This window comes from Drosophila montana, unplaced genomic scaffold (assembly GCF_035044405.1).
Source record: "Drosophila montana isolate Dmon_TW-CO22-7 unplaced genomic scaffold, ASM3504440v1 contig_3733_1, whole genome shotgun sequence".
NCBI lineage: Eukaryota > Metazoa > Arthropoda > Insecta > Diptera > Drosophilidae > Drosophila > Drosophila montana.
The window spans coordinates 12,394,757-12,409,421 of NW_026998620.1; the positions used below are offsets into that span (position 1 = coordinate 12,394,757).

At 38.6% G+C, this 14,665-nt stretch overlaps 1 protein-coding gene across 3 annotated transcripts in view; it reads right to left on the minus strand.

The window, feature by feature from the left end:
* Positions 1–14,083, minus strand: part of LOC135436867 (synaptotagmin-like protein 4) — a 59,966-nt gene extending 45,883 nt beyond the window's left edge. For 2 of the 3 annotated variants that reach the window (XM_064694629.1, XM_064694626.1), the window contains exon 1: positions 13,584–14,083. In XM_064694629.1, coding sequence (XP_064550699.1) covers positions 13,584–14,068 — 485 coding nt within the window. In that variant the 5' untranslated portion in view covers positions 14,069–14,083. Of the gene's footprint in view, positions 1–3,255; positions 3,271–13,583 lie in introns of those variants that run through there. The other variant, XM_064694628.1, reaches the window with a different exon arrangement.
* Between the last annotated feature and the right edge of the window lie 582 nt (positions 14,084–14,665).

Sequence of the window (14,665 nt, forward strand, 5' to 3'; positions counted from 1 at the left end):
CGTATGTAATTTCCCTATTATTAATGCTTTGCACAAGAAAGAAAAACATGATTTCTGGTTTTAAGGCAATGGCAGTGGCAGCAAAAAGTAATTAACACTTTTTATCATTTCACAACTTGTCAATAAATCAAATGTATTGACTGCACAGTCTGGACTGTAAGTGAGCCCTGGCAAACCATAGTGAGCAGCAGGAAAATGATGCTACGGCGAGCTAATGTCAAATGCTGGGAATAAACAACAAGAACTGAGAGCCACCCACGGGCTGACACGCGTTAATGTCCCAGTCTCGACAATGTTGAGACGTGCTCATCATTATCATTAACACTTCCTTCGGTGCCCGACACTAATGTCGTTTGGGTCGCACAACTACTTCATTAGTGGGTTGAACTTCTGCTTTATTACCTTTCGCATTCGTGGAGCTTTCATCAGTTTGAGTTTTAGTATCTCATCTCGTTTATCTCAACCAAGTTCTCTGTTGACTTTTTGATGTGAATCTCTTTCTCTCGCACGCTGTCGTTAAACAACAGTTAACCCAATTTGCATGTGGCTTGATTCGAGATTTCGCCAACTGTCCATTTCTAACTGGCCAAGAAGCCCTTCCTTCCTCCCGCCTCAGCGGGTGCTAACTAGAAGTATCTTTTTTTCAGCAACACCTCAGATTTGTGGCCGTCTGTTGCTGTGTCAGCTGTTTTTCATTATTTGATTAAAATGTAGATAGCATGGCTTAGGTAGAGAGAAAAAAAGGGGAAACATAACGTTATTAAACTCAATAACTGTCAGTATTCCATGCATTAATTATAATAAATTACGCATACGCACATTTGGCTGGCGAAAAGCAAAACCAACTCGAGTTATTTATTTAACGGAAATAGAAAAACGACTGAGTAAAAGCAAAAAGCTCAGTATGAGGAAAAACTGGTGAAAATGATAATGATAAATGTGCAGAACGAGCAAAAACAACCAGGCGTTGCTTCACACCCGAAGGCGTGTCCAGTAGCCGACGTCCATCTGCATGAATATGTATAAATGATTAATGAAGTCATCTGCCAGTTCATATTTTTATATTCATTTTTTTTTTTTTGGTTGGTTCTTCAATTTAAAACTAACAGCTCCTGCGGCTTATGGCTCATTTAAATGTATTACGGTACGGTACGTGCCGCCTATGGTCAATGCACACAAATATGACTTACTTATCTAAGCGCTTACACGCGCAAGTCGTGACATAATGTCCAAATATTTGGATCTAGTGGCCATAAATATGTACGCAAACTGTGCTCATCAGATAAGTAACGTTTCGGCCTTATCTACCAAATGTATTTGAGTTAATCATTTGAAAGAACGCAATCAACGATGACACTAGCCTAAACTGGCCAACGGAGATTGTTTTTGAATTATCAAAAGACTAGACTATAGCTAGAAAACCTTTAAGCTTTAACCACGCCGAAGGTGCATACCTTTAGAGCCTTTGTTCAAAATAGCTTGCTGAACCAAATAAGCATTTGTTAATATTTAAACTGTTTATCAATTTTAAAAATATATTTCAAAATTCTTTTCTGTTGCGTAGCATCTATTTTCATCCAGTATTTTAATGTTTATTTTTTGTAATTGGGGATATTATTTAGAAAATTTTATATATTTAGGTTATTTATATATATTATATATACACATATATTATATTTTCTATTTAGCCTTCTTTCCAAATTAACAAAATATTTATTTCTCACCTTCTGATAGTGTCATAATTAAAATGAGTTAAATTTCAAACTTTCTTTATTTTTATGATGTTTGTTATTTTTTATTTATTAATTTATGTGTTTTATAATGATTTTCCGCTTATATAATATCCCATTTTAATCAAATGTTCAAATATTATTTTACGCTGTTGCAACTGAACCTAAAGTAAGTTAAGAAAATTTAAACACATTTGCGACTTTACCTTTTAGCTATAACATTAAAGTGAAATTCTGATTTTAATCACACATTTCAGTCGCATTTTAAGTAGATGTCATTGAGCTTAAAGTAAGCTAAGAAGATTTAAAAAAAGCTACCTTTAAAAGCCTTGCTCTCAGTCAAGGTCTAGAGTTACGAATGTGCAGCAATATGCTAATTAAATTTCAGCCGCATAATGCCAAGCGTTGCAAAGATACAAATGTATATAAATGTAAGTAAATACGAATGTTATGTGAGCTCTTTGCATGCAGAGGGCAATCTGTGAGCTATTCAACTAGAAAGCACTGACAACACTTGTGCTTAAATGAAAAATAAAAAATGTGCTCGCTTTGTGAGCCCAAACTGAGTTCACACCTACAAGATACTTTACCTAACAGATACACTTGTTGTTGTTAAGATTGTTGCTTTTGACGCAGCGTTCCATTAGTCATGCTCTAGACATTGTTGTTGCCATTGCTATTGCTGTTGTTGTTGTGAGTGCTGTTGTGCAAGGTGAGCTCAGTACCAGGAATAAAAACAACAACACGAATCTCAATCGCCAAATTGCAAATTCATTCAAGTTGATGGACCCATCAAATGTGGTTTGCATATGCGGCTAACGACTGCAATTTGGCACTTGGTATAGAAGTTTTTAAGCCGCGTCGGCGGCGGCAAACAAAAAAGCATTTGAGACGTGCGACGATGTGCGGCATAAGAATTAAGCTGAACTTATGGCATGCCAAGTTCGACAAGAAAAAGCAAACACAGACAAGTTAAAAGCAGAAAAAACAGCCCAAAGCAGATACATATAAAATGGTATACAAGCTATACGCATTCAGATATACTGCGTAAAGAAATGCGAACGCGACGGTTCTCTGGCCTGGAGTGGGTGCATTCGTGAAATGCGTGAGCTGTGTGTGTAATGCGCTTTTAACGAGCCAAGCGCAGACAAAGACAAACAAAATAAACACACAGATACAACCAAAAGATACAAATGCAAACAGGGCTGCTGGCCCCGTGCATAACTTCTACACCTTTCTGCCGCGATGTCGCGCCTTTGTTTGCAACTGGATATTTTTGTATCCCCAACCCTGCAGCACACACTTCACATCTGGGCTTTAATTAAATTTACAGCCGAACCGTTAGAATAACCCGCATTTCTTTAGCCACACACTAACACACACACACACACCGCATTCTGCCGAGTGTGTGAAGCAAATAAGGTAGAAAAAATTTAAAGTAAAATAAATAATAACAACAAGAAAGAACTATTATAATTGCGCAATTGTGCACGTAGAGCAATCGCATGTAGCTGTTCCATTTTACCTTTTGTTATTGAGATACTTTTTGTATCTTGTGGCTGCGGCAGCTCGCTTTGGGATTCGTCGGGCGTGTTTTGGCCCCACGTCGTGGATTTAGTAATTTTTCTTTTTTTTTTTTGCTTTTTTGGCAAACTTTTATATTCTTTTTGCCAATTTTGTTATCTTCTGCTGTGCACACAGAAATTCTTTTATAAATCATCAATTCGTTTTTATTCTGTTATTGTTTTTTTGGTTCGTTGCTTAGACTTTAATGTCGCGTCGTTAGCTGCTGCTTTGCATGCCTTAGATTGGGCGGCGTGTGGTATCTGTTAGATACTTTTGTAGCTCGTATACCTTAAATATCAGTCGAAACGGGGATCATATCAATAAGATATATTATTTCTGCTCGCACAGGTAGAAACACACAAATCTTAAACCGGCAACGCGCACACACACACTCGCTCTTTATCTTTCTCTCTCTCCCTCTTGCACACACACACACACTTGCACCGTTACACACAGCGACTGCGTTTCGACGTCCGCTCAGCTCAAGACGCGTTCGTTGACTGAGCTCCGGAGTCGTTCGCCGAGATTTAACGGCGCGCGCTCGATTGAAACAGTCGATTGAAAGCAACAGGTTGAAAGTCAGCTGCACAAAGAGAGCGATGCGATCAGCGCGCTCTCTCTCTCTCGCTCTCTCGCTGGCTCAAACCTCTACTCTGTCGCTCTCTTGGCGTGTCTCTGCGCTGCCTGCCTGCTACCTGAGGCGCCCTTCTCACATTATCATTAAACAGAACGCGAACTCCGAACGCGACGTCGCCTGTTGCTATCATTTTAATTATGCACTCATGAGAAAGACGAGTCGCATTCTTGTTGTTGTTGTTATTTGTTATTGTTATTTTTGTTGTTGTTGTTGCTGCTGTCTCTGGCTGGCCAGTGTAAATTTCTGTTCAAGGGAAACGCTAAAAAAATTTCCCAAAGTATTTTCTTCAGCACATTTTTATACACTGCCGAACGTAAAGTGTTTACCAGCTCTGGTTGCACTTGTCAGTGGTTTTAACGCCATTTTAATGCTTATTAATTTAGTGTTGAACAACAATTAAATACGATGAATTGTAATGAGACCAAGCAGTGAATCGATTAAGTCATTAATCGCGTAGCGTGCGCCACGTATAATCCAAAAATAATAAATATATTTAACGATGATATTAACGACTTTTATAAAAATAAACAATAATTTATGATAAGCAATAAAATTAAAAATCATTTTTGAATTAACGCATTTGATATGATTCAAATAAATCTATTAGATATAAAGTAAAAATGAATGCTCTTTACAAAAATTTTTATATTTACTTAGATTTCAATCTTTCAATTTATCTTATTTATTTTCTTATTTGTCAATATTAATTCCGCAGATTTTGCCCAAGGCCATATGCTGCCACGCGTAAGGGTAGTGCATTTGCGAGCTTGAAAGTTCTTATCTTGTCATTCAGAGTTGTTGGCGTGTGAATTTTCACAAAGTTGACTGCCTTTTCGGTAGCTTAAGAGTGACATTTAAGGGAAAACTGTCATGACATCGCTAATAAACATCATAATTGCTTAATAACATTTGAAATGTGCATTTAATTGGTCAGCAACATGCAGCTACAAGAGGCACTACGATGTGGCATGTCTGCTGAGCCCAAGGGCAGCCATTACAGTAAATTTTGCTCGATAAATTGTTTTTATTATGTTATTTGTATTCGCTGGCGGCCAAAATGCATGTGGCATGTGTTGCATTAATTAAGAGCAACCTTTGCCCCTCTCACATTCAAAACATATTTGCATATTATTTACATTTAAATACTGTTGCATGCTTTCAGGCGCGCTGATTTTTAAATTAAATAACTGACAGGTAGACTGGCCTTAAGGATATGCACCTGATTATTGAGAAGACACAAAGGCCACCCACGCAGCTCGGAGAGGAGCGCAGTCAGTTTCTCTGTGCCGGCTAATGAGCTAGCCTAAGCGTTAAGCGACCAATTAAGTCGCTTGATGACCAAACTTGAAAAAAAAAAAACAAAAAAAAAAGGGAATAAACAAGAAAAAATAAACGAGATATTTCGACACGTTTTGAAGACCCAGCTCAAGTAACAGCTGACTGCACAAAAGTTTGGCACATATAACCGAAGCTCGGACCTGAAATAGGGCACTTCAGGTTGAAGCTGGGGGCGAACTGGCCCCGAACGTTGGCCAGCGTAGCCTAGCAGCCAAATTGTAATTAAAAGTAATCAAAAGCATTAGCAAGTGAAATTTGCAAAGCATAACAGCAAAAGCCGCAGTCACCAACGAGCACACCACAGCGAAAAACTAACCAAGAAGCAAAAGTAAGCGGACCTTTCTCGGCTCTGTGTCTTGCGATGGGCGCGTGTCAAGTGACACGACCCACGCACGAGGCACTCAAATTGATAAAAATATAAAATGTTGAAATGTCTGTTAATCTACATATATCACGCTTACCAACTCTACATTATTTTCTGATATACTCAGCTAATCTAGAGTTCACTTGGGTAGCGACATTGTTTGTGTAATTCATGCCAACTTTAAAAATATACAAAGCCGCCCTAAATGCCATAACGCATCTACGCATTCCCTACACTCCCTACGTCCCCTACACAATCTAATAATAACAAATGAAAGTGTAAGCAACAAAGCTGTCATTTGCACTGAGATCTTACCCCGGCTCTTCACTTCGGCCTGTCCGAATACATTTAACGGTTGCATTGTCCCTGTTGGGGCCCAATCAAGAAACTACGTCAACGCTGGACGAGAAACTCATCGCTGCTCTAGTTTCTTTTCATTTAGTTTATTCAAATCACACATATTCTCTTACTCAAATTTTAAATACAAAAATCAGTATACTATCTTTCATCTTCGAAGCCTCGACTGATGGAGTCCTGCTAAAAAGTACGTATGACAGCATTGTTGTTAACAAAACAATTAAAACAAAAGAAAAATATTGATTGTTATTGTTGTTTTTTAATTTATTTTTATTTCTGTTTTCTTTCTTATATATATAAGCAAATGTCGACTGAAAATTGCCGCCGTAGTTGAACCGGCGGCCTCACGCTTGTTAGTCCGACGCTCAGATACCCAAGCCACAATAAGCACGATAATATATTTATAATATATCAAAGTATGACTCCCTTTTCGACCGCTTTCTGTAAAAATGTCAGCTTCGAAGATCTTACAATTTGAACTATGCTTTGGACTTCACTATATATTTATAAAATTTTTTTTATTTACTGGCATTCCCAAATTTTAGGATTGACTTACAAAAATTTAAGTAAGCTAAGAAAAATGTTGAAAAAAGTTGTAACCTCATATTGAAAGTCCGTTTATAGATTATTCCATAAATGTTAATGTCCTTGATCTAATCCCTCTTTCACTTACTACAAGTATTCTTCTTTTTTGTTGTATTGAACCAAAATATTAGTAATTTAGTAACATACGAACTTATTTTAAGACCAACAAAGAATACATTACCTAAGAATTATTTGATCAAATAAACTATGTCAGTAAATACCAATTATACTAATTATTTGAACGACCCCATACTCTAAATTGTATTTCAAAAATTGATGCTTAAGAATTATATGGGACAGTCCTTTTAGAAGAAAATAAATTTGAGTCGCGTAAGTCACATGGTGCTCGTGTCACGCAGTCCAGCCTCTACTCTAACCAAGTGGCACATAATCAAATGGCAGCAGATGATAATGAAGTTGGAGTGGGAGTGGGAGGACTTGCAAGGGAATGGCCAGTGGGCGGCACAGATGATGGAAGCCGCGGTTAATGAAGTTCGTGAACAACAGAAAGATGAAGCTTGGCAGTGGCATTTAATTTAATTTAGTTAAGAGAAGTGACAAACACAGGTATCTTTAGGTAAGCTTTCAGAGGGTGCCTGTGCGTCAGCACGGAAATGAGATAAGTTTTCAAGAAGCTCATTACGCGACACCAGATGCACGCGCACAAAAGGCAGCAGCAGCAATTCGCTTGTTGCATTTCTGCGAAGAGTCAAAGCCATTTGAGCTGAGGCGCGTGCAACAACTCGTGGCATGCGCAAACGAAAAGCAACTTCAAAGGCAACCAAGTTGGCAGCCAGGTTGATGGACAGGCGCACTGTCAGACGGCCAGACACACAGACAGGTGGCTGTAACAGATATCTACATGGAAGCCAGGAGTGGCCCGACCCAACTGCCTGTCTGCCGCAGGCAGGTGAGCTACACACAATACAGACATTCGTCATGTATGTGACACATGCTCTGGATTAGCACATTAATTGCGTTACCTGGTTACTTGGCCACTTGATAAAGTGTCGCGTGCGCCATGTCATCCTGGAGTGAACCGAGCACAAGTAGATTTGCTTATTAAGTATTTATTAGTTTAATTTGTGTTGTTGCCTTGGCATCGCTTTTGGAGCTTTAAACTAGAACTTAAGGCTTATAATGGAGCAATTACTATTTAAGACTCCTTAAGTTTGTCTATTATAGTACTGAGCGCTCCATGGCTACTTATTTAACTTAACTTAACTTCTCTTTCCCCTCTTCCAAATATCATTTATCAACACGTAAGTCTTTTTAATCTCTTTTACGTTTTTTGTTATGCGTTTTCTTGTTCACGCATAAAATATACATTCTAGGATTCAAAGGGCAGAAAATCTCATTTGCAAGGGCAAGAAATCTCATGTGACAATAATTCATAACCATACTAATTTTCTTTTCTATTGTGTGTCCTTCATAATAAGCTCTTCAGAATGTTCTTAATTATTTCTTAGGGAAGCTTATAACTTGCATTATTGCCGGAATTTCAGAATCTTCTTTTTCTCTATTATTATTTTCAATGACATTCGAGTTTTGTTTCCATTTAATTTCCCTGCTGTGCCCTATATATTCTCTATGGTCAACTGCATGAGTATTCCGTGCTAATCTATCATACGTGCTGTCCTCCATTGTCACATTAATCAGAGCAACATTATTTCTCTTTGGTCCAACGTCAGAGTAACAGCTTATTTTCATGTTCATTTACATCGCAGTACTCAGTTTCCACGTGAAATATCATTTGTTCTCCATGGTCATATAAAACAGAGCAAAATAACCTTTTTACGATTATTTTGCAAATGCCTCAGTTAAAAAAATTATCCTAATTTACTTTAGCAGCAATTGCAACTCATCCCACTTTTGCCGAGAACACATTTGTCCTCCATTGTCACCTTTTCTCCTAATTTTCTTATTTACAGTCGATATCTGCTGCAACTTGTAAATATTTACAATGCAAAAACACTTAAAACAAAGTCATTAAACACTTAATGAACCCGTATATAAAAACTAAGGTTATAAATACAACTACTTAAGTTGTTTTCCAGCAGAATTCCTAGAAAATGCTAGCTGGTAGCTTGCAAGCAGCAAGAAGCCTGCAAATTAATTACTTTTACTTAGCGACAGCTTAATGTTAATGCCAACTCGGGCACTGATTAAAACGATAATGAAATGCCAAACATTTGAATGATGCTCCGCCTCCAACTGGCAGATGGCACTGCGTTCGAATGGCACAAGATTGGCAACCCGGAGGCCACGTTATTGTTCATTCATCATCTTCTATTTCAACAGGCGTCATTATTGACGCTTTCCTCAATATAAGGCCAATCTATATATATATATAATACCAATCGCACTTTAGGTCCACCCGCCCCTGCCCGGTATCATTATGGAAACATTATTTGTTGCCACAGCTGAGCCACTGGCAGAGGCAGAAGGAGCAGCGGCTCACGTTGTTGTCATGGCGGCCACATCTGACCTATTGCTACCCACTATTAACAGCTCCTCTTGCTCAGCTCTCCCCTGCTGTACATCAGCTCCAGTGGCGTTTTTCAATTTAGCCATTTCCGTCACACTCATACACACAACATGATTAAGCAATCAGAGACGCCTAAAAGGCGGCCACATTTTAACTAAATCAACGCCCGAACGGAAAGCAATGGCTACGATTTATGTGCACATTATTTGAACTGGCTGTGTAATAGAAATGTTTATGAGTTGGCACTAAAAAAAATATATACGGCGGACTTTGTGCCACACGAGGCATTAACCCGCATTATGTGCTTATATTGTAAGCTACTTGTATACTATGTCGCACTAGAACTCATGCTGACGGTTCTTTAATTGAAGAAAATGATTTAAAGGCCAGTTAAATTTGAAAAGTAAAACTTGTGGCTACGCCATGCCCATAAGATTTCCCTGCTGTGTTGATGGGTTAGATAATAAAATTTATAATTAACAATATTTATTTAAAAGCATTCTTGGAGTTATATTTGTTTTTAACTAAATTGAGAATTGGCGTCTAATTATATTTCTTAATATTCTAGTGTAAACTGTATTTGTTATGTAAGGTGGCAGCTCTGTTTGTAAAACTGTCTGGTAAATGAAGACAGGTAACAGCTCTTTAACATCTCAAAGCAAATGTTAACTTTTACAGGAACTTAAATAAGATAAAAGCAGCAGAAAAAAATATATGTATATGACAAATTAAATCTACTTTCAAGTAAAAGTCTTATTGTCAGTTAAACACTTTTATACGAATATGGAATAAAAGTCCCTGCCCAATATTGCCAGGGCTAGACTATGACTGACAAGTAACACGCCGTAAGAATATAAATTAATAAAATACTTGTTATAATTGGGTTCTCAAACCCTCATAAACATCCTTATTCGCCTGGTCAGGCCACTCTACAATAGCGTTAATTGTTCTGACCTAAAAAGGGGAAAAATTATGGGACAAGACCCAATTAATTGCGTACCTAAAGTTGTAAGCCATGTCATTAGATTAGTATTGTGTCAGTCTCTTGGACTCGATTTTCAAATACGCTTTCAGAAATTCAGTTGCATATGACATTTCGATGTATCGATTGATAACCGACATGCCGCATGTCGCCATAAAAGAAGTCTAATCCCATATACAAACATATAACAATCAGCCCGATTGCATATCGAGGGCCGACTAAAACCGAAATCATGTAGTCACGCAAGTTGAGTACATTAAGGACAATAAAATTTTGCAGAAAATCATTTTCAGTTACACAAAAACATCAAATAAATAAATGATTCGATTGTGCTCCGCAATTAAAAAATACCCTGTATACGGCTGAAAGCTGCATTAAGCCAAGGTTTTTTCTAGAAATGAGAGAGAGAGAGAGGCAGGCACTCAAAAAGTAAAAAAATTTTAATTTTTGTAAGTTGAATCAATACTAATGATTAAGAAATTTAATCCAAAAAATAATATTTATCGATTTTTTGAAATATCCAAGATCGAATCAATCGAATTTTATTTATTGTGTCTCTTCTGTCATGTATACCTAATTTTTCACATTTCTCAATGGCTAGAGAGTAGAAAAAATACGATGCTTTCCTTGGTCTACATTTTAAAAATGGGAAACAAATAATATAAGCTACACGATTGGAGCACGAACTGTCGCACGCGTTTGATTTTGGATCTGACTGGGGGCAAAGGGTTAGTTGACGGGAGGGGCAGTAGACCAAATCGCAAGTGGCATTTGAACATATTGAACCAAAAGCCGCTTAAGCGAAGTGAAAACAATTTTTCGCGCATATCAATTTAATGCCACAAGCAGCAGAAAGACCTGAGCAACTGCGACTGGGTTTGAGCCTGAGATTACTTGACTACCGCCGCGGCGTGTGCGTTATTTTTTTGCCCAAATTCCGCTGGCGTTTAAAGCTCACCTGGCTTAGCATCTGCCCCAAGCATCAAACACACACTCACACAAGCTCGAATTTCCCGGCAGTAAATTGTGGTCTACGCAATGTGCGATACGTGCCACGCGGTGGACGCAACCCAAGAAACTCACATTGTAGCCACTTGCCAAAGTTCGCTGCAGTCCTCATAAGTCTGGAGCCCTAAGTGCATTAACATCAGCTTTTTTGGTTGTGTGGCTTTGTGTGCTGCAGCTGCTGTTCAGCTTCAAACAGTTCTCTGTTTCCACAGCATTTTTTTGTTCGACATTTAATTAAAAACGAAAAAACAAACAAAAACACGAAACAAGTGAGAGTGCTCTAGTCGGCAGTGCCCGACTAGGAGATACCCTGAACCCTGAGCTGCCTTTACAAACCGTCTAGTTTCCTTCTATACGTAAATACACATATATTTATCCATTTGCGTGTATACGAAATGCGTTCCTGAATATCTTCGGTGCTTATTGTCCGATCTATATGAAATTTGCACGGCAAAAATATGACATCCAAAAGTATGTTAATACTAATGCTCAAGAATATATCTCAGACCTTTTTTATTTTTTATTTTGTGGTAAACGTTGGTAAGCCCCAACATTTGTTGCCTCTAGCTCTTATTAGCTCACAGATAAAGTATAAAATATCTGCAGAACGATATCGATTTATATAGATTTTGTGAAAACGGGGCGGGTTATCAATAATTTAAAATCAACACCATATTCTCGTGCACTAAAAGGACGTCCGTTGAAAATTTAAACTTTGTTTAGTCTCTGATATAGACGTGTTCGTATGTGGACAGACAGACTGACTTGGCTATTAATTTGCATCAAGAGCACATTGGAAAAGTTTTCTTCAACCTGTTACATACATTTGTACGAAACCATTATACCCCTCTGACCATTTTGAAAGGATTCAGAGTATACAAACAGAAAACATATTTGGCGTGTCGAATACGTATAGTTCGGTGGTTCAATTAGCTCGTGGGTTTTAATAGAGTTTACATAAAAGTTAAAAGGTAGCAAAGATTCGCAGAATAGTTGCAGGCAACAGTGTGTCCAATGCGGGAGCGTTATGAAAAAAGTAGCGGGTAACACAAAATCTCTGATAGGAAAATTACATATGTATTTAATTTTCGTTATTGCTTGAAGTTATTTAAATTAAAAGAACTCAATCAAATTAGCAAGTATAACATATAAGAGTGCTCTAGTCGGAGGTGACCGACTAGAAGTTACACAGCTCGCAGTTCCTATACCAAAAATCGGGAGTAAAGTATTTTAATAATTTTTCTTGCATGGTAAAAATAGAAATATCTTGCGCCCAAAGAAACTGGAGAGTCTTCATACGAAATTTGAAGTATCTATCTTCTTCAGATAAACATGAATATAGCGACTCATGTGTTCCCCTGCAAAATGGTTATAACTCTTTTTCTGTCAAGATTTCAGACAGGCTAATATAATAGAGTTTTGTGTATATAATGACAGCTATGTGATCTACCAGAATCAGTTGTTAAAGATTCTTGATAAACAACGATAAGTCACAAGTCCCTGATATAAGCCGCTTGGACTTGGCAGAGTCTGTTGCATACATGAAAAAGCGTTGGCAATGACCAGAAGCTAAAGTTGGCCTCGAAATCAGGTACAGTGTATTGCCTGGTTTTTATATCCAATGTGGCTTCGCTACCTTGCTGCGAGAAGTGGCAATAACCCAAGTGTTATGCCTGCGCCGGAAAGCCTGCTTGTCCAGCTATAAAATGAAGTGCTTGCTATAAGGCGATTTAAGAGATAGTTAAGCTTTCGGGCTAATATGCCAATTGATGTCCGTTCCCGGATCAGAAATGTAAAGGACTGCACTTGCGCAATGCGTTTTCATCCGAATTGTTTTTTATTCCTCATTTCATTTCATCTATAGATAAGTTTCAGTTATATTTGCAGCCCGATAACGAGGAATTCAGGAAAACTGCAAAGCAAAGCGTGGAAAGCCCCTGGCTTAACACGAACTGCTTAGCCAGCGCCTGCTTAAAACCTCGAATGAAAAAAAACCCTTGTGAAATCCAGTCAGAGCTTTTCCTGGAAATAAATGCACTTTCGCCCGTTTATATTTGATATAGCGCTTATCAAAGGGATGATTCGAGAAAGAAACAAACAAATAAGAGTGTTGCAGACGGGTGTAACCGACTGTGTCATACTCCTTTACAGTACAGCAATAGCTTCAATCATGATAAATCTGTATGCAAAACTTTTTTAAAACGAGCTTTTGGGCTGACTTTAATCCGAATTTCATTGCTCTCGCTCTTATACTGGGGAACATATAAATGTTATCGATTTACCATGCCCCCGTGGGCGAAGCGTACAGGATATATTCCAAATATCAAGTCTGTAGGTTGAATAGTGCCAAACAGACGGACAGGTGAACTAGTAAAAAAATGAAAAATCAAAGAAAAGTTCTATTTAAAATGATAACAGTTCATTCAGAACAAGCATTCTTCATTTCAATGTGAAAGCGAAACGTTTATCATACAGCCATCGCATTGGAAGCTTTTAATTAGAGACTGTTGAGCGTAGTTGGTACTCACATTATTCTGGTAGCATCACGCTGCCGCACCGACTCGTCCCTATTGAGCACCTCGATTATCATCTTGCGCTCGTTCTCCGACAAATTCTCGAGCACCTGCGAGGTTGCCACCGCCAGTTCGGGGCCCAGCACATCGATGGTTTCGCCCGGTATGCTCTCCGTTGCCGCATCGTTGGTTGAAATGCTGCAGCCCCCGGAGAGCGAGCCAAGGTTATAGCCGCCGGGCACAACGCCAGTCGACATGCTGCCCATGGTCAGGTTCATGCCCATTTGAAGGCCGCTTACGCCTAAGCCCGACGCCGACGCAGCGCTCCCGTTGGCTGTTGCATTGCCGCTGCTGTATTGCAACATGTTGTTGCTGTTGGGCTCACCGGCAGCTGCTGCTGCTGCTGCTGCTGCTGTTGCTGCTGCCACACGGTGCTTGTTGTTGGCGTTGTGCGTGGGCGTGGGCGTGGGCGGTAGGCGTGCACTGCGTCCACTTGACATGCCTGTGTGTGCGTGCTTTGAGTTTTTCTTCTGGTGTTTTTTAGTGCGTGGATGTGTATGCGTGTGTGTGTGGGTTTCCTCTTTTCTGTTCAGCTGTCAACCGCAAGTTCCCAACACACACACACTCCAATAAGCTGATTCGGCTGCTGCTTATTTCTGTGGTAATTGTTGCCGTTCTTACAGTTGTGGCTGTTGTTGTTGCTCTGACTATTGCTGACGTGTTATTTAATATTATTTTCCTAATTACATGTCCCGCAACGCACAAAGTAGCACATAACTTGTGTTGCCTTCTTTTGGGGTCAACCTAAAATCTGTATAAAGATATGAAAAATATAAAATATGGATTTTTTTTTATATTATTAATTAAGTAGAGCTCGTATTCGACACGCCGAATATATGGAAGATTTGTTGTTTGATAGTATTTCGAGTTTTATTAAATTTTCATTTATTAAATAATATTTTGTTTTTTTTTTATTAAATTTGTTGAAAGTACGACAATCTAACCGTGGGCCAAGCCATTGGGACTGTTTTAATGGTCTATAATGGACAGACTGTAATATATTCACTTTATGTGTGATACACATTTCGTGACTGAAT